At 35.5% G+C, this 18,773-nt stretch overlaps 1 protein-coding gene across 1 annotated transcript; it reads right to left on the bottom strand.

Annotated features, from left to right (window-relative positions):
• Window positions 1-5,101: 5,101 nt before the first annotated feature.
• On the bottom strand, window positions 5,102-17,179 carry PTAC4 (plastid transcriptionally active 4). The gene is made up of 11 exons (XM_059601695.2): window positions 16,940-17,179; window positions 12,049-12,161; window positions 11,774-11,884; window positions 11,423-11,487; window positions 11,258-11,339; window positions 9,623-9,697; window positions 8,916-8,986; window positions 8,741-8,823; window positions 7,009-7,073; window positions 5,877-5,951; window positions 5,102-5,472 (listed from the first exon to the last, which is right to left on the bottom strand). Exons 1-11 carry the CDS (start codon window positions 17,076-17,078, stop codon window positions 5,356-5,358), a joined length of 996 nt encoding a protein of 331 aa, XP_059457678.1. The 5' UTR covers window positions 17,079-17,179; the 3' UTR covers window positions 5,102-5,355.
• Between the last annotated feature and the right edge of the window lie 1,594 nt (window positions 17,180-18,773).

Raw genomic sequence — 18,773 nt, 5'->3', positions numbered from 1 at the left:
CGTTAAAAGACTTATAAATCATTGTTAGAAGATTATTGTGCAGGTTTAGAGCCTAGTTTGTCAAACGGGCATTGGAGAGAGGGCCGGGTATAATCCCTGGGTGTCTTAGAGGTATAATCAGGTGTAACCCCCGGTTGACTTGAAGGGAGGGCCGGATTTCACCCTCAAATTATTTGAAGGGAAAGCACCAGATTTCGCCTTCGGATTACTTAAAGACTTGGAGAGAGGGCCAAGTACAATCCCTGGGTGTCTTAGAGGTATAACCGAGTGTAACCCCCCGGTGACTTAATGGGAGGGCCAGATTTCACCCTCGGATTATTTGAAGGGAATGCACCAGATTTCACCTTCGGATTACTTGAAGACTTGGAGAGAGGGCCAAGTACAATCCCCACATGTCTCAGAGGTATCACCGGGTGTAACCCCTGGGTGACTTGAAGGGAGGGCCGGATTTCACCCTCGGATTATTTCAACGGAAGGCACAGATTTCGCCTTTGGATTGCTTGAAGACTTGGAGAGAGGGCTAGGTACAATCCCCGGTTGTCTCAAAGGTATGACAGGTTTAATCCCCAGACAAAGAAGAGAGTTGGGGGGTACTCTCGAGAACTCAGACGATGCCATGAACGAAACTGAAGAGGTCCAGCTACTGAGCTCAAGGTACACTCACAGGGAGATGTGAGTCTCGTACAAGGCCAAACTATGAGTCATCCAGGGACTCTGACTAAAATTTCCATTATCCGAGTACCTCGGCTAAGGGAATTGAGGGTAAATGTTGGGAATAAAATTACACTATAAGCCCATCCAATTTTGGGCATTAGGGCCAATAACAGGCCCACAGAGCTATTAGTCAAATAACAGAAGATACACTTAAAGTGGGGCTCTATTTCACAGAGATCTACTCAAAGTCTGGATTGGGGAGAGATAGTTCAGGTCTATCTCAACTCTTCAAGAGATAACTCTTCTGGAGAGCTAGTTCAAGTTTATCTCAACTCTTCAGGAGAGTTAGTTCAAGCCTACTTCAACTCTTCAGCCTATAAATAGTCCCTACACAAGGTATAAAAACATCTTCTCATAATCTCTCAAAACTCTCATATTAGAGTATTGCGCCGAAGCATAATCTTTCTACGGAAACTGACTTAGGCTTTCTACCAGTTCCGGCATAGACGCCGGCGGATCTTTTGACGCTTTTATTCTTTTGTAGCTATTTGGACTACACGACGACGCATTGCATATCTAGAAAGCCCCGAATAGTGCGCAGTCCACACCGTGTTGAAAACTGTTCTAACAATCTCCATTATTTTTTTTGTTGTTCTTATTGAAATCAACTCTTAGAGTGAAGAATTTATCTTATAATCTAAGAATGTATATGTTCTTGACGTGTTGGGGTAACCTCTGGAAATTGTTCTAAGGAAGACATTCGTATGAAAAATTTAACTAAGTCTCATGTTTTACCCTTCACATCGGAGAGTTTTTCAGCTAAAAATTCTGCGGATTGTTTAATTTATTTCTTAATTTGCATTATTGGTGAATTTTTTTTGTTTGTTATATTTTCTATTTGATTTGCACAAAGAAAAATAGATAAATTTCATTGTTTGTTCGAATTCAAGATAAGGTAAAGATCACCCTTATTAGGAGGTGGGATCTCTTTGGGATCTACTCCAGTATTTAGAAATTGGCTAATAGGTAAAGATTGCCCCTTTCATTGCGAGGTGCATGGACCTCGTTTCTTCTTTACCTCTAACTTTGTTTTCTAACAACGGTTTCATCATTGATCAGCAAAAGAAATGTTATGTGTCTGTCCTCTCCTCTGATCTCTCTGTAAAGTTTAAAAGGATGTGTTTATGTTAATTTGGCCATTTTCACACGAAGATGAACAATGTAAAACTGAAATTTGATCTTCTGGGTCGACATTTATTGATTCTTCCGTCCAGAGTTTGTAAAACATGAATTTACTTCAGTCTTGTTCTTGCTTTTGAGTAGACGGAGCCAGAAAATAAAAAATTGTTTTGAGAAAATACCCAGTCACCCAGATCAGATGACCCTAATTTTTTATAAAATGATCGGCCCCTCAGCTCGGTCACTTTCATGGTGTTGGTGAGAACTTGGCAATATTTTCCATAGAATCAAAGTCTAATTAAAGAGGCCAGGAAACCCGTGACAACAACAACAGAAACCTCAAAGAAATGGACCACGACTTAATTAAATTGCTAATCTTAAGGATTAAGTTTTAGCTGCTGTCAATAAAATTAGATATTGATCTGAATTAAGTTGCACTCCCAATATATATATATATATATATACACGTATCCAAACCTCACATGTTTAACACAATTTTACATCATGACTCACCAAACAAAATATAGAGTTCGTTTTTTCCAACAATATTTATTTCTTCAACTATTATATATTTTCTTGTTTTTCAACACAAAGCTTATATAAATCCTCTCTCTCTCTCATGGATAGAATATTGATATTTCCATCACCAATATGAAAAAGTAAAATGTTATATGTTTTTCTGGTATTCTCTTAGTGTCCTTCTACTTTATTTATATATATATATATATATATATATGCATACATGCTTGCATGCACATACTCTATAAGGAGAGGGAGATTAATAAATCTTTGTGCCTTCGCTTGGGTAGGTAGTACTGATTGTGGGTGTGGGGTAAGAAGAGATGATGCCTTTGGACTTTAGCTTAGGCAAGCTTTAATATTGGCTGTCATCACTATTTAGAGAGAGAGAGAAAAGAAATTTTGTCGTTATGCTTTCTCTTTTGTGGTTATACTACATAGGCGTCTAGAGATTTCAATTATTTTAGGAGATTGACAAACCTATCCAGTACCGATCAAAAGACGAGCTTGTCCTTATCACTTATTCATACAAACCATGTTATACAGAATGAATACATTAATATCAATAGTTTTTATTCTATAAGTGCACGTAAATTTTGTTAACCTATTAAAAAAAAATGTTATATATATGTGTGTGTATTGTTTTCTATTTTCATTTGGGTGAATCATATTTCCCTTCTTTATCATGTTTATTTATTATTGAGCGCCATATATATGCAACCGAACCTGTAGCCTGCATGCATGATAGCCAGAATTCAAAAGTATCTGGCACATGTCCATGCATGAATACAAAATAAAACGATAAAACAAAAGTTGAGAATTAGAAACAACTAATGCCATATATCAACTTAATTAATAAACGAATTTTATTTTCTATTGGTATTTACATTATTTTTGTATATATTCAATATAACAAAAGCTACATATCATAAGGAAAAAAAAAAAAAAAAGTTTTACACTTAGTCTAGAGTATTCACTTTCAAGTGCTCACTTCTTAACGTAGTAGTAAAAATTACTATTAAATGAAATAACAAACTAATATATACTTAGTACAGTAATTTTTACTACTACCTATGCTACAACAATCTAATTTTTTGGTTACGGGCCATTAATAAAACTTGAGAGCGGTGAGCAATACTTGAGAGTATGTATAGCATTTCTCTTTTAGTAAAACTAATGACCGTCTCCTGGGCTAGGTCCGGATGGCAACCTTTCGAGCCAATACGCCATGCTGTGCTTCGCCCTCTCGTAGATGGACGAATATGTCTCCAGGTGATCAGCACTAGCAAAATCTTCGGACAACACTCTGGCTGCTTCAACCCTGACGTGGCTCAAGATGGCAACAGAGACGAAAAGGATGATCAAAAGGGTACTTGTTTTTGTGAAACTCATCTTCAGAAGCTCGCTAAGTTGCTGTGATTGATGTAAATGTATGATAATAAGAGCTTTTGTTGGTGCTTGTGGGATCGATGTGTGGGATGAGAAGTATGAAGAAGTGAAATGGTATTTATAGTGCAAGAGTTCTGTGAAAGTCCTTCTGGGCTGGGGGTTTCTGGTGGGCATTTATGGCTTTACTTGTTGACCAAGGAGCTATGAAATAGTCATCCCCATCATCCCCAAGCAAGCTTAAAATATATCTGATCAGAGACTTGGTGTTGGTGGGTTTTGGTGGGTGAAGGGGGGATTCATGCTCTCCCGCGTATGAACCTATCAACGGCGGTAAAGTTCAACTAATTGTGATTTACTAAAATGGCCTCTAGCTTGTTGATGGCGTGAAGTTTGAGTATAAGTGGAGGGCAATATTGGTCATTTTACGCTAGGAGGGCTAACTGTATTATACGTCAACGAGTTTGGAAACAACGGGAATTGACTCGATCGCAGATCCTCTTCTTTTTGACTGGACTCATAGAAAAATCAGAAAATTTACTTTGACAATATCAATAATTTTGTAAAATTATCATAATGCCCTTGGGCTTTTGGATATTTTAAATTGTTATGGTTTGCTCGGTCGCTACTCGCCATGACGTCCACTATCCGCGTATTACCCGGGGCAAAATAGTCAATTGGCTCTCTGTCCCTGACTTGTTATATATTTATATTTTATATGAATTTGTCTTCGAACAAATATATAAAATACCAAGAGACTTTACCTTCAAGCTAACTACTAATCATACCATAAATAATCAAATCAAATTCTTCACATTTTCTAACCCGATTAGAAAAATTAAAACATAAAAAGAACCAAAAATATTAAAAAATAAAAATGATTTAGGGCGACATGTTAACCAAGTCCAAAGGTTGGAAATTTTGAATTGACTGGCTCTTACTGTTCTTGCTTTTGAATGGACTGATGCAGCCGAAAATTGTTCAAGGAAACTAGATGAGTCCTGACTTTGTTCACGATCATAATGCCGTTCGTGATTTCGGACATTCAAACATCTTGGTCTTTGGTCTTTGGTGTTAGTAAGATCCCCATTACAGATTTGCCATGTTATCAGGAATGTGTTCTATGAAATGAGCTCATTCGAAAGTCTCCTCATGCAGCCATTCTCAACCCACCAACAACACCTATTGACTCGGAGGATAAGAATCCATGGCAATTACTTATCTGAAAGGGACAGATAATTGGACAGCCTAAAATTAATTTGGGCAGTTGAATCCCATATAGGGTCTTTCATGTTACCTGCCTAAATTGAAAGGCTGCGGTACATGTAATCCAAAAACAAGGTTGCCAACTTGCCGCTGCAGATCATTTTAATCATATGCGTACAATTAAATTAGAACATGAAAATTGTGCTTTATGAATTATCATAATACATAAGCATGCAGCTCAATTCATTACATGCACCGTCCAAACACCACTATAACTGATTTAAGCTTGGCCTTCCAGCTATACAGTGTTAATCTCTTTGGTCTTTAGCTGTACAATGTTAAAATCTGATTGCAAAATGAAACCAATGCTGAGCTTGGAAGAAGAAATCTAAGACAGGCAAAACAGAAAGTCTAGAAATCCTTTGCTTTTTGCCTCAGTTCATTAAGCTCCATTTCGATGTCAGCATCTCTGAAAGGATATGGCTTGTTTGTACTTGTGGCAGTTCTTCCAGGTGGAAGCTCTCCTTTCTGTCGGGGAGAAGAAGAAAAACAGGGCAAAGTCCAGGGTTGTTGAGAAGGCAGAAAATAAAAACAAATGTAAGCATTTTACAACAAATGATACTGAATCTTCTTTGTCTCCCTACAGTTTCTTGGCAACAGAGGAAAATAAACAGGCAATAAGTAGAAAGTTGGAAGCTTTCTTTCCCTTCTTTCTACATGCTGCCTCGAAAACGAAGGAAAAAGAAACAATCGCAACCCACATAATTCTTTTTTACTTTTTTTTACAAGTAATTGGCCCCAAGGTGTAACCCACATAATTTTAAAACCCAAATGAGCAGCAATCAGGTTTTCAATTAATTTGAAGTTAAGGAAAACTAGGACTTAGCTGAATCATAGAAAATCTAGTATATTAAAGGAAGCATAAGGCATACCTTTGAGCTACCAGATAGTTCTTTTTTCAGGTCTGCTAGATCATCATCAACAGATGAGCCCTCTAGCAATGCAAACTGCAACACAAATATTGAGTGTAACAATGGTAAGTATGATTTTCAAAAGGAACCATCAATTGCAGGTAAAAACCATATTATCATATGAAAGAAACAGAGAACATGAATATTTTAGCAGTGTAGACATCATGCATTACAATTAACCGAATGTTCAATGATTAGTCGAGATGCTCCAAGAGCCAAACAGAAAAGTTAAACTGGTAAATGTACAACAAATAAGTGAAACATGAATTTACTCATGGTATAAGTTAAACTCAACAAACTACACTCCAATCCCAACTAATTATGGTCACCTATATAGATCCATTTATGCCACAAGGCCCTGTACAGGGCTGAGCCCCTAGTCACCTTTTTAACAATCATTTCTTTCCTACAATAAAACCCATAAATAAGACAAAAGATTGCCAACTTTACAACTCACCTATACAAATGCGTAAAAAAAATTGAATTGACTTTTCAATTGGTCCTTCCATACCATATACCAAATTAACCATCACTTACTCCCAATTTCAGAAGTAATTTAATGTGTAAGACTAACTTCAGTCATGATTTTCCCCTCTCCTTTTTCTTCCAAATTTTCTCCATTCTCTCCTTTTTAGGTTAATCAATGTTTCTCAATCATCTTATTCATAAACAATAGAAAAGATAGAAGGGCCATCAATGAATGGTGGATGGCCAGCATACATTTTATTCATGCACATCTGCAAGGCCACCTTCCCAGTTCGAGCTTCCTGTCTACCTTGTGAGGCTTGCAGTCATCACCAATATGTTAACAATGTTTGGTGTCACTTTGGTATGCGCACGTGGGCATACACAAGCTTGTGCACACCTGTGTATGTCAGCACATTCAGGCAGCTGTGTGTCTGTGCGTATAAGTGAGATGATACTTGTCAAAACCAACTCACTGTTCCACTGATGAGTCCAAAGATCAATAATTGCAAAACGAGGGAGACTCCAGTCATCATATTCCATTATGGAATATATGGATCGTTATCCGCAGGCTCATAGATGAACTATCAATATAAATGAGGCAAAAAGAAATGAACATCATTACTACCTTTCCTTCAAGATCATCAGTAGTCAATTGACCAAGAGCTTCTGCTTGGGATTCCATTGCCATCACTATCAAGATGAAAAACAATTGATAAAATTTAAATGGGGAAAATAAATAAAATTGGTATGATATATCAAGATTGATTCTTCACAGACCAACACTGCAGCAGAATTAAGATATTATGCAAAGAGTGACCTCGTTACATACTCTGATGATAAAATTTTAAAAAATAAAATATATATATATATATATATATATATATATATATATATATATATATATATATATATATATATATATATATATATTAGGCAATGAAGACAACGGTAAGCTGTATTTTATGTTTACAATGTGCATAGTGGGTGGAGTATAGAAAATTGTTGCCAAAGTTCTAGCTAACAAGTTGAAATTGGTAATGGAGAAAATCATTTCCAAGCTTCAAAATGCTTACATCAAGAATAGGCATATTTTAGACTCAGGTGTGTTGTGCAAGTGCAAGGATTGGGGTTGATTGGTGCTGCATATGTAAGAAGAGTGTGGAGGCAGTAGATCACCTTCTGCTCTATTGTAAGATTTCCAGTGCTCCTTTAAACACTATCTTTAGTTTAGGGATGGCTTGGGTAATTCATGGTTGAGTAGTAGACCTTTTCACATACTGGAGAGGGCAAGCTGGTAGGCTTCAGTTTGATGCTTCCATCCTGCCTTATGTGATGCCTTTAAAGGGAAAGAAATTATTGGAATTTTGAGGATTGTGAGCGGACATCGGTGGAATTAAAGACCTTTTTCTTTAAGAAACTTTACTTTTGGGCTGCTGCCTTTGATTTTAATATTTCCAGCTTTCAAGTTTTTCTAGATTTTTTCTCTTCTTCTAGCTAGGTATCTTTTTTTATACATTCTGTGTACATGGATTGTGCCTTTGCACTTTTTAAATGAACCTGAGATTACTTATCCACAAAAAAAAAAAAAAAAAAAGATGTACATAAATTGGTGCCATTTGAACATGCTTCCTGTGGTACATTCTTATAAGACAAGACTAGTTCATATATTAAACCTTTGCAATTTCAAATTTTAGCCAACCATGGCATGTACTCCTGAGATGCTCACCAGGGACAAACATAAAATGTAGTGAGTTATTTTAGAGCATTTTGCTGTTGACTGCATAGTCAAAAGAAATGAAAACACTTTAAAATAAAAAATAAAAATAAAAAAAAGGGTTCTTTTTCCCCCTTTCAAAGATTAAATGGAAATCTCTCTCCCCCTCTTCTTATGTGTCTTGAAGTTTCACTAAATTCAATGCCTTGTATCGTGCTCTTTTCAATGTGTCCCATAAAAGTTCATTTAAATCAACTGCATACGCACTCAATGTGGTGGAAGCATCATAAGAATACTAAAAAATGTCTCGACTAAAAGCCTATATATATAAGATGAAGACATGGTCTGAAATCAGAGTACATTATGCCACATGACAATGGTAAACTATTTTGAGAATAGGAATGATTGGATTCCAGAACCAGTAGCATTTTCTAAATGGAATAAAAAAAATTTCATTTAATTTAATATTTTTTCTTTCTAAAGGATAAATGCCAACCTAATAAATCAACTCTTTCTGCAGCACCCTAGGGAAGACAAAGGGGACTGAAATTCAACAAAATAAATAAAAAACCAGATTATAGCTTTTATCCCAAATAGCTAAATGCGGATTTAGAGAGTGATTCCGACCATCTAAATGCCTCACCTTTTTCTTCCATCTTTTCAAAAGCTGAAAGAGCATTACTTGTATTGACATTCCCCAACATCTCGCTCACTTTGCTTGAAGTCCTGAACACAAAAGTGGCCATTATTGGCAACATTAGGGAGGCAAAGAATAGGAAAGAGAACATAGCAATGGGTTAAGGTGGTGGAAAACAAACTTTGCGGACTGAGCACGTGCTTTCAGAGTATCTTTCTTTGATCTTGCTTCCTGTATCTTACTCTCCAAAAGCTACACAAACAAAATTTATAGAAAGCAACTTTACTAAATTCCTAGATACATACTAATTATGCTCAATAGCATGGTAAAAGTCAGAGTAACTAAAGATTGCAAATACAACCAGTTATATGGCAAAGTTCATCTGTCAGTCTCTGGACACCAAAATAAAATCGATCTCATCAACTTTAGCCTTTTGGCTGGTCTTGATAGAATAGGAAACAAGTAGAAATAATTGCCTTGGTTCTTCCCAACTTCTTGTTTTTCATTTAAAGTACAAGTTAAAGCTGGTAACTTACAATCTATAATAATACAACCACAGCTTCTCTCCTCAGTTCTTCATGGTTCTCATGATAACTGTTTTTTCCTCTCCTTTTATAAGTAAAATCTCAGGATACCTATAACCAATAATACCAATTTTTTTTCCAGAAAAGAACCAGTTAAATGCATTCTAACCAACAAAAAGAAGATCCAAGTAAAAATGTTCTCTCTGCTTAGCCAATTGAATTATGAAGACATATCGGTTTACTTTAAAGTTTTACACCTCATACGAAAACATGGCTGCTTCACATGCTATTGCAAACACTATTGTCCATCAAAATAACCATATGATTATATAAATGATGCATAAGAAAATAGATATTAACATACCCGTGTATTAGAGACAAGACTCTCAACAACAGTTTTCTGTTGATCCAGTTGAGCTCTTAAAGCATTAGCATTATCCTGCACAAAAATTTAAGCAAAATCATTATCGTGTGCACTAAATCCTTTAGAATGTTGCATTACTATGGTCCAGATTCCAAGGCATCCCCACATAGTTCCAGTTTTTCAGTTGCACCCTCTTGCATCAGCAAACCAACAACAAATAAGAGTCAATTCTACATGTTATTCTTTTTGTGTAAATGATTTGTTCTGATATACATAATAGCAATATCTAATGGAAGCTAAACTGTATAGATTCAGCTCCTCAGCCTAGTGGCAACATGAGTCCAAAATTCTTCTATTTGTTAACCCTTTTTAAGATATCTTGGCTGCCTGCATTGAAGGTAGACATAAGAATCATGAAAAATGAAGAGAGATCAGATTCATCAAGATATTTTATTGAACCATAACATGTAAGTTGGGGTCTATAATTTGCCTAACCCGCTAATTTGGTGGCATACATTCCTGAAAAGTGATTCCGATTATCATCTTCAATTGTAAACCCTCATTATGGCGTCTTCACATTTTTATAAATTAATTACTTCTACTTCTTTTTTACAAATTCTTTGGCAAAGATGAGGAACTTCACCCACCAATGTGATCTTATAATGCATATTTAACAACCCAAGGAAAAACACTAGCTATATCTATGCTATCATCTCAAAATGACTAGTCAATTTGGAACTTCCTTAGAATTACTTATAAAGCATAGTTTCACCTATTGTGAGACTTAGCAACCATGAGTGTCTTTCTATAAATCACCCACTCTATGCGGGCAATTCTTTTTCCTAATATGGAATTAGGGTGTTACAAAATCTCCCCCCTAAACCCCTGATGTCCTCGTTAGGGTCATGTCATACCAAAGCATGTCACACGGCATTACTAGGTGCCTCCGATGCCATTTGTAACGACCCAAAACAAAGCACTAGCCACATTTGCGCTATTACTCCAAAAAGACTAGTCAATTTGGAGTTTTTCTAAAATCACTTATAAAGCCCAGTTTCACCTAATAAGAGCCTATTAGGATTGAATTTAAGAAATAGAACTTTTAAGTCAAAAAGATCTTTCGGGCAAAAGCTTCATTTTTAAGCTTTTGCCAAAAGTGTTTTTTGGTCATTTTTAAGCTTCTTGACCCTTAAAAGCGCTTTTAATTTTTTTACCAAACAAATACTTTTTTCTTCAAACCGGCTTTTTAAATGTTAAAAGCACTTTTAGACCCTTCAAACGCAATCTCAAACAGGTCCTAAGTAAGCAATATGAGACTTAGCACCTATGAATATTTTTCTATAAGCCGCCCACTCTATGTAGGCAACTCTTTTTCCCAATATGGTATCGGGGTTTTAAAAGCATAGGCTGGATCTATGTAATCTATGTAAGCATTGTGGGTAAAATAAAATAAAGCACTATTTTTTAAAAGCATAAACGTAAGAAAAAGTGAGCAAGAAACAATATGAATGATTATTCAATATTCATCAGTTTATAGCATGTTACCTCTCAAATTCAATGAGAATGCTCATTATAAGTCCAAAATAATAAATATGAACTCCTAGCATAAACTCTTTTAGAAGGATGAAAACTTACAGCATAAGATTTACGCCTCTTTAGAGCTTCACGTGCAAGATCCTCTTCTCCTTTCTGAAGAGCAAATTGCGCCTTACGGTACCTATATTGAACATAAGGCACACAGTTATCATGCATTATCAGTATACCTAGGAAATCAAGATGATATGCACACTCATATATTACCAATCTTCAGAAGCTTGTTGTGCAGCCTTATACTTATTTTCCAACTGCTTCTGAGACGCCAAAACCTTCTCACCAAGAAAAAAAAAATAGAGCACCAATTTTAAACATGAAACTGGAGGGGGGAAAAAAGAAAATGTTACACACTGGAATTGAATATAGCGGAGAATTAATCAGATATCTAAGTCCATCAAGTGTTTAATATGCCACCCACATGTTTGGTTAGCAGTAGAATACAGTTTGAAGTTTTTTTCTTTTTTTGGAAACAGGTTAACAAAAAAGAGTGAATGAAAGATAAAGAAAGGTCCGAGTAAAATAATTTAATAGAATGGGGATAGAACAATTGATGCTTACCTGTGCTGTGGCCTGACGCATCTTTGTCAAGTCATCATTCATTTCAAGAACTGTTTGCTCTAAAATTTTCTCTGGATCTTCAAAGGAACTTATAACTGCATTTGCATATGACTGCCAATAGGAGAGAGCTAAATCATATTATTATTATTGATAAATAAAGAGAACTAAATCATATTATATATATATTATATAACAAATACCAGTTAGTAGCCTCATGATAAGTATTCAAATACTAATTTTACATGAATGCATGTGACGAATTCCTGAAATCTCACCTTGACAACTCTAGCAAACCGGTCAAAAAGATTCATACCAGCAGCAAGAGAACCTCCTCTTTGTCTACCATGGGATTGGTTGGAAGCAGCAATTCTTACCCCCGTAGCTTTTACTGGGAGAAAAATAAATATTTCCTAGGTGAGGGGTTTATACAGGAAATGCAAGTGAAATTGCATATGGAGAGAGAGAGAGAGAGACTTTACAATTCTTGCAAGGAAGTTTAATCAAAGTACTGAAATTAAGTAGTTTTACTTTCAGAATTGTGTCATGTTGGTACCTCAAACTCATGATATGCAAATAAAGAAAATTTTTTATTTGAACAATAGAACTCCAGAAAAGTAACCAGTATGAGAAATCCCATTCCAATTAGAAGCTTCGAACTCATAAAAAGAGCAAGAGGTGGCAGTATTTGTTTTCTTTTTTTTTTTTTTGGCTGAATCAGGAAGTTGTATGTAGACGTGCATATACTAATTAATCAAACAGGTTACTTCAAATGTATTTTATTTATCGAAGAAAAATACTTAATAAGATCCAGTCAATAAAAGAAAATCCAATTTATTCACTGAAAGATTAATTAACAGCAAATTTCTTTCCAAGTATTCAGCACATGCAACTCGTTAAATGTGGCCATATCCTTGTATATGGCATGACCATAAGACACTCTTTGCTTGAGGAACTTCATATGTTTGTGCAGTAATCTTAGAGAACTTTACTTTGCAGAGCTCCTTTCCAATTATTCAGCACGTGCAAGTTGATACTCTTCAAAAGTGGTCACCTCCATGTCATGATCCATAATTCCTTCTTTGCATGAAGAACTTTTTATGTTTGTGGACTAGTTGAGAGACAACTTTACTTGGGAGAAGGTGGTCAACAACCCAGTTTCACATATTTGCCAAAAAGTTGTCAAATACATTTTTTTGTTTGAATCAAATAGTGCTAAAAAATGTACATCAACCTTTCATCCTCAGTGTTGGTCTAGAATTGATAGGTTTCTACTCTCACCTAATTGGGAAGAACAATTTCATGATGTCATTCAAAGGAGACTCCCTAGAATTTTGTGAGATCACTTCCGTTGATGCTTGATTGTGGGGTTTCGAATAGGAGAAGCTGGTATTTAAGTTTGAGAATATGTGGCTGAAGCCATAGGGCTTCGTGGATTAGGTGAAAACATGGTGGAGGTCATACAGTTTTCAAGGTTCCCCTAGTTTTGTGCTGGCATGCAAGTTGAGAGCCTTGAAAAAAGATTTGAAAAAAATAGAATGAAGAGATTTTTGGTAATGTTGGGATGCATAAAAGTTAAGGACTCTTTGGTTGAGAGAGGGAGATAAGTACACTAAATTTTTTCACTGGGTGGCAAGTTCGAATAGAAGAAATAACACCACGGATTTTTCTTTAGTTGTTAATGGTCCCTATCTCCAGATTCTACAGAAACAAGAGAGGACATTGTGCAATTTAATAATCAGCTCTAAATTCATAACAATTCAATTGGAGGCCAAAGCTAGATGGCCTTTCATTCAATTCCATTGGTGTTGGGTTCTTGGTTGGAAAGATATTTTGAGGAGAGTGAAGTGTATGAGGTCGTGAGAGCTCCAAATGATGATAAGGCCCCGGGCTCTAATGGTTTCTCTATTGCCTTTTTCAGACTTGTTAGGAGGTCTGTAAAGAGGAAATCATGGTCATATTTAAGGAGTTTTATTGCTAAAGAGAAGTTTAAGAGGAGCATCAATGCAAATTTTATTTCTCTTATCCCTAAGAAAGTCAGTGTCGTGGATATTAAGGACTTTTGTCCTATTAGTCTTGTCAGTGGGTTTTATAAAATCATATCTAAGGTACTAGCAAACAGGTTGAAAATGGCATTGGAGAAGATTATTTATGTTTCTCATAATGCATTTATTAGGGGGAGACAAATTCTAGATTCATTCTAGTAGCTAATGAATGTTTTGATAGCCGAATTAGATCAGGAAAACTTGACATGTTGTGTAAATTGGACTTGGAGAAGGCCTACAATCATGTTAACTGAGAGTTTTTGTTGTTTTTGTTGAAGAGAAATGGATTTGGGGGGAAATTGAGAGCTTGGATAGGTCATTGTATTTCTCCGGTGCGGTTCCCCATTATTATTAACAATGCTCCCTCTAAATTCTTTAGTAGTCCTCATGGATTGAAACAGATGATCCTTTATCTTTTCTATTGTTTGTGGTTGTTATGGAGACTCAGAGTAGGATGATGTTTGCTACAGTGGATAGGGTGCTTTTATCAAGTTCTTTGGTGGGGTCGAGGAATAATGACAAGCTTCTAGTATCTCATCTTTGTTGTTTGCAGATGGTAGTTTGATTTTTTGCAGATGGTAGTTTGATTTTTTGTGCGACTACTCGTGAACAACTCTGTCATTTGTGTTGTCTCTTTTTATGTATCGAAGTGGTTTGAAGGTTGAAGATTAACTTATGTAAATCAGAGATAGCTCCAGTTGGAGATGTGGACAATGTAAAAAGTTTGGCTAGTATTCTTGGGAGTAGGGTGGCTTTTCTGCCAATGACGTGTTTGGGTCTTCCTTTGGGAACATCATAGAAGACTACATCTATATGGAATAGCATTTTAAAAAAAAATGGAACGTCGTTTAACTGGTTGGAAGAGGCTTTATTTGTCAAAGAGAGGCAAGTTGACCTTGATTAAAAGCACTCTATCCAATTTGCCTACTTATTATTTGTCCATGTTCCCCATTCCGATTGTGTGACTAAAAAGATTGAAAAACTTCAAAGAGACTTTTTACAGGGTGGAATTGGTGATGCGTTTACATTCCATTTAATAAATTGATCGAAGACCTGTTCTTAGATGCTAACTGGTAGTGTGGGGGTAAGAAATCTGATTCATGGAGAGAGAGGCTTTATGGAGATTGGTGGTGGAAACCAAATATAATAGCATGAGTGAAGGCTGGTGTTCTAAGGAGGCAGTGGGACTCTTCGGAGTGGGAGTGTGAAAATATATAAAGAGAGGATGGGGAGTTTTTCTCTAGATTCATTAGATATAAAATGGGAGATGAGACCAAGATCAGATTTTGGCATGATTGTGGGGTGGGAACCAACCCCTAAAGGTAACTTTTTAAAAATTGTTTAGTATTGTGCGGTATAAGGAGGAGTGGGTGGCGGATCATATGCAGTTTCCTAATACAAATCTATTTATCTTCTATCAGACCTGCACAGGATTGGGAGGTGGACCTGGTAAATGCATTCTTTAATTTATTGTACTCTCTCGGATTAAGACAAGGTGGTAAAGATAAAATTTGTTGGATCCCAATCAAGAGAAAGTTTGAAGTAAGTTTGTTTTTTCATGCGTTGTCAATTCCTATTGGTTCCCATTTCCTTGGAAGAGTATCTCAAGAGTTAAGGCTCATTCAAGGGTGGCATTTTGTGAATGACGACACTAGGAAATAAATTTTTTTTAGAAGTAATCGAAATATCATTAAAATGTGTAAGCTGCAACTCGGGGTACACTAGGGAATATATTGACTTTGGATAACTTGAGGAAGCGGAATATATTGTGACAGATTGGTGTTGTATGTGCTAGGAAAGTGTCGAGTCCATAGATCATCTTCTTCTTCACTGTGAAGTGGCAAGATAATTATGGGCTTCGATTTTTCACCATTTTTGGTGTAGAATGGGTCATGCCTAGAAGGGTAATAGAGTTGTCATGTTGGATAGGTCAATTGGGAAGTCATATCATTTTAGAATCTTGGAGGATGGCACCCTTTGTGCTTAATGCAGTGCAGATAGAGATAGCAAAATGCAAGGTTCTTTGAAGAACGCAAAATTTCGGTGGAAGAGCTAAAGAATGTCATGTTTGAATCTCTTTATATATGGATAGCAGCATATAATAGTCCGCATTTTTCTAGTTTTTCTGGATTTTTTTATTTCTTTTTCCTTTTCTTTTTCTTTTTCTTTTTCTTCTTAACAGGGGTTTTCTCTTGTATATTTCATGTATACTAGGGTTGCATCCCTCTGCGTTTTTACTAAGTTTGATTTGCTTATAAAAAAAATAATAATAATAATGGAGTCAGAGCAAAAAAATGCCTTCCCTTGATTATAGTTATTCTTTCGTATTATTGTCTCAAACAGTGACACCTAAACAATTTTGTTGTTATTCTCCTTTTGGTCTGTACTATCTCATCAATATAAAATCCACACCAATAAGCGTGCTGTTCCCACATATATACTTATTTGACACTATTTAAGATAGTTCCTTCTGTATTTTAATTCTGGCATTAGCTACTAATTGTAGAACTACATATCAACAGTGAACTTAAATTAACTATAGGCATAGCCAGATGAGCAACCGTCATAATATATCAGAAAAATAGCTCCATAAATATGCATAAACGAAGTTCGAAAATCTGAAATACCAAATTTCCTTCATAAACCCATGAGTATCAATAACTTCACCAAAATTCTATAATTCAGCAATTAAACCAGAACTTAAGCCGTGAAAATACATAACAAGAAGATCACAAATTGAATGAATTTTTCAAAAAAAAAAAAAAAGTTGTGCATTCATTACAGAGACTACTTTCCAAATTTCACTACAGCTCTATCACATTGCTCAGCAAATGCATAGGGACAGAGAGAGAGAGAACAATTAAAATTAAAAAATTTCAATAACATCTTTTCCATAATTTGAGACCCAACAAAGAGAAAAAGAATTCTACTTTACTAAGTCTAGTACAACCATTTGGATTAAATCAGTTCAATATTTATTTCTTTCCTTTTCTCTTCTAAGCAACCAAACAGAGTGTAAACTGAAACCAATATAAGAACCAAAAAGAAGAAGAAAAAAGAACTAAAAAGAAAATCTAATACCTGCCCACTAATCCATGGAGTAGTGTGAGCAAAAGGCACATACCTCCGCGACCGAAAAACGACGTAGTGAGGGGCTTCCTGACCATACACAGACTGTGAGAGCTTGAAGAAGAGGGCTGGAACGAAGAGGTAGGCGTTGAGGCCAGGGTTAATCCTGTAAATATCTGCGGCTTCGTGGCCATTTTGCAGGGGAAATCACTACAATTGTTGGGGAAACGCAGAATGGTTCCAAAAATAGAGAAAGAAGAAGATATTGGGATCGCCTCACTCCAGTGAATGGTTTTCAGAATCTTGTGTGTTTCGGTGTTTACAAACCCGGGTGGACCGGTCCGGATCCGGGTCATAAAAAGTCCGACTCGTTTTCGTGAAATTTGGAATTTCGGAAATGGTGGACAAAAATCATTTTCGAAAGAGAAATCTTTTTCTTTTTTTTCTCGTGTTTTTCTATCCCAAGTGGGACCCATCCCACCTTTGGGTTTTTTTCTTTCTTTTCTTATTGGGGGATGAGGATGTGCTTAAGATTAGGGTGTTAAATGAATAAAGTTATTCATGAATATGCTTGGACTTGACTCGATTAAGCTTAGTTTAAGTTCGACTCAATTATTAAACGATTCGTTTGTAAATAGGAAATTAAACTCAATTATTAAACAATATATACTCGTATAAAACTCTACTTAACTTAATTAGCGTTCGTGAACAAACTTGTATATGGCTCGACTCATATATTTGTGACATTGAGTAATGTGATTGTGAGATAATCATGTTTCATTAGTCCCAAAAATATCGTGAAAATTCATGCTTGCTGAAAATATGGGGCCATGGGATTTCCCCATTAAATTGCGTTCTTTTCTCCATAAGGAGTAATTTTGTAAGCGAAGTTGACATGAAATTGTCTTTATGAGCCCATATTAATCTTCAATTAGAGTAATGTAGATACTAAATTTTTATTCTACAATCATCTATCAACGATGATTTGACACTCTAAATTAACAATTGAATCTTTTTTTAATTAGTAAGAGTTAATCTAAAAGTTAGTTGAGATTGTGTCAACATTGTTAGACAATTGTAAAATAAAAATATAATCGGTAAAGTCTACTTAATCCCCTCAAATTACCGCCCCATTAACAATTTACCCCTCCAACTATCAATTACAACAATTTATCATTAAAACATTGACAATGTACCCCTCCAATGCTAACAAAATGACGAAATTACTCCTATAAAATTTTCAATAAGACAAAAATACCCTTAAAAATTTGAAAACAAATTTTTTTTTTATTATTTTAGTAAGGGTAATTTCATCATTTTGTTAAAATTCGAGGTACATTGTCATTGTTTTGGTAGTTTGAGGGATAAATTATCACAATTAATAGTTTGGGGAGTAAATTATCATTGAAATGATAGTTTGAGAGGTTAAGTGAATTTTACCCAAATATAATGTTTCAATGAATTTTACCTGGGTATCGGTCAAAACGGTCCGGTTTTGGCTCTTATTGGTTATTAACCGATAATTTTCGGTTAAACGGTTTATTAACCGATACCGAACCAATAAGAATTTTAACCGAAATTATCGGTTATAACGGTATACGGTTAAACGGTTCGGTTAAACCGGTTAACCGATTTAACCATAGGCTTTATATTGATTTATTTTGTTGGGTCAAAAATGAGTTTTTTTGACTTTTGAGAGCCGAAATACTTTTTGTTGGGCTAAAATAACTTACTAAAAATGAGTTGTTTTAGGGCCTAAATACTTTTTATTGGGATCCAAATATTTGTTTTTGGGGCTAAAAATTGAAGCTTTTTTATATTGATCCACCACAACTTTTTTTTTTTTTTTTTTTAATATTATAAAATACATTTTTCCAAAGCAAATGGAC

This window comes from Corylus avellana, chromosome 2, assembly GCF_965113065.1.
Source record: "Corylus avellana chromosome 2, dhCorAvel1.hap1.2, whole genome shotgun sequence".
NCBI lineage: Eukaryota > Viridiplantae > Streptophyta > Magnoliopsida > Fagales > Betulaceae > Corylus > Corylus avellana.
This window is presented reverse-complemented; position numbering and strand designations above follow the sequence as displayed.

Bases quoted from the DNA above. Each gene is read 5' to 3' on its own strand.
- PTAC4 (XM_059601695.2), bottom strand. From the start codon at position 17,078: ATGGCCACGAAGCCGCAGATATTTACAGGATTAACCCTGGCCTCAACG. The intron at 11,885-12,048 runs GTGAGATTTCAG...TCCTATTGGCAG, and splicing joins GGTTTGCTAGAGTTGTCAAG to TCATATGCAAATGCAGTTAT. The intron at 11,340-11,422 runs GTAATATATGAG...TGTTCAATATAG, and splicing joins CAACAAGCTTCTGAAGATTG to GTACCGTAAGGCGCAATTTG.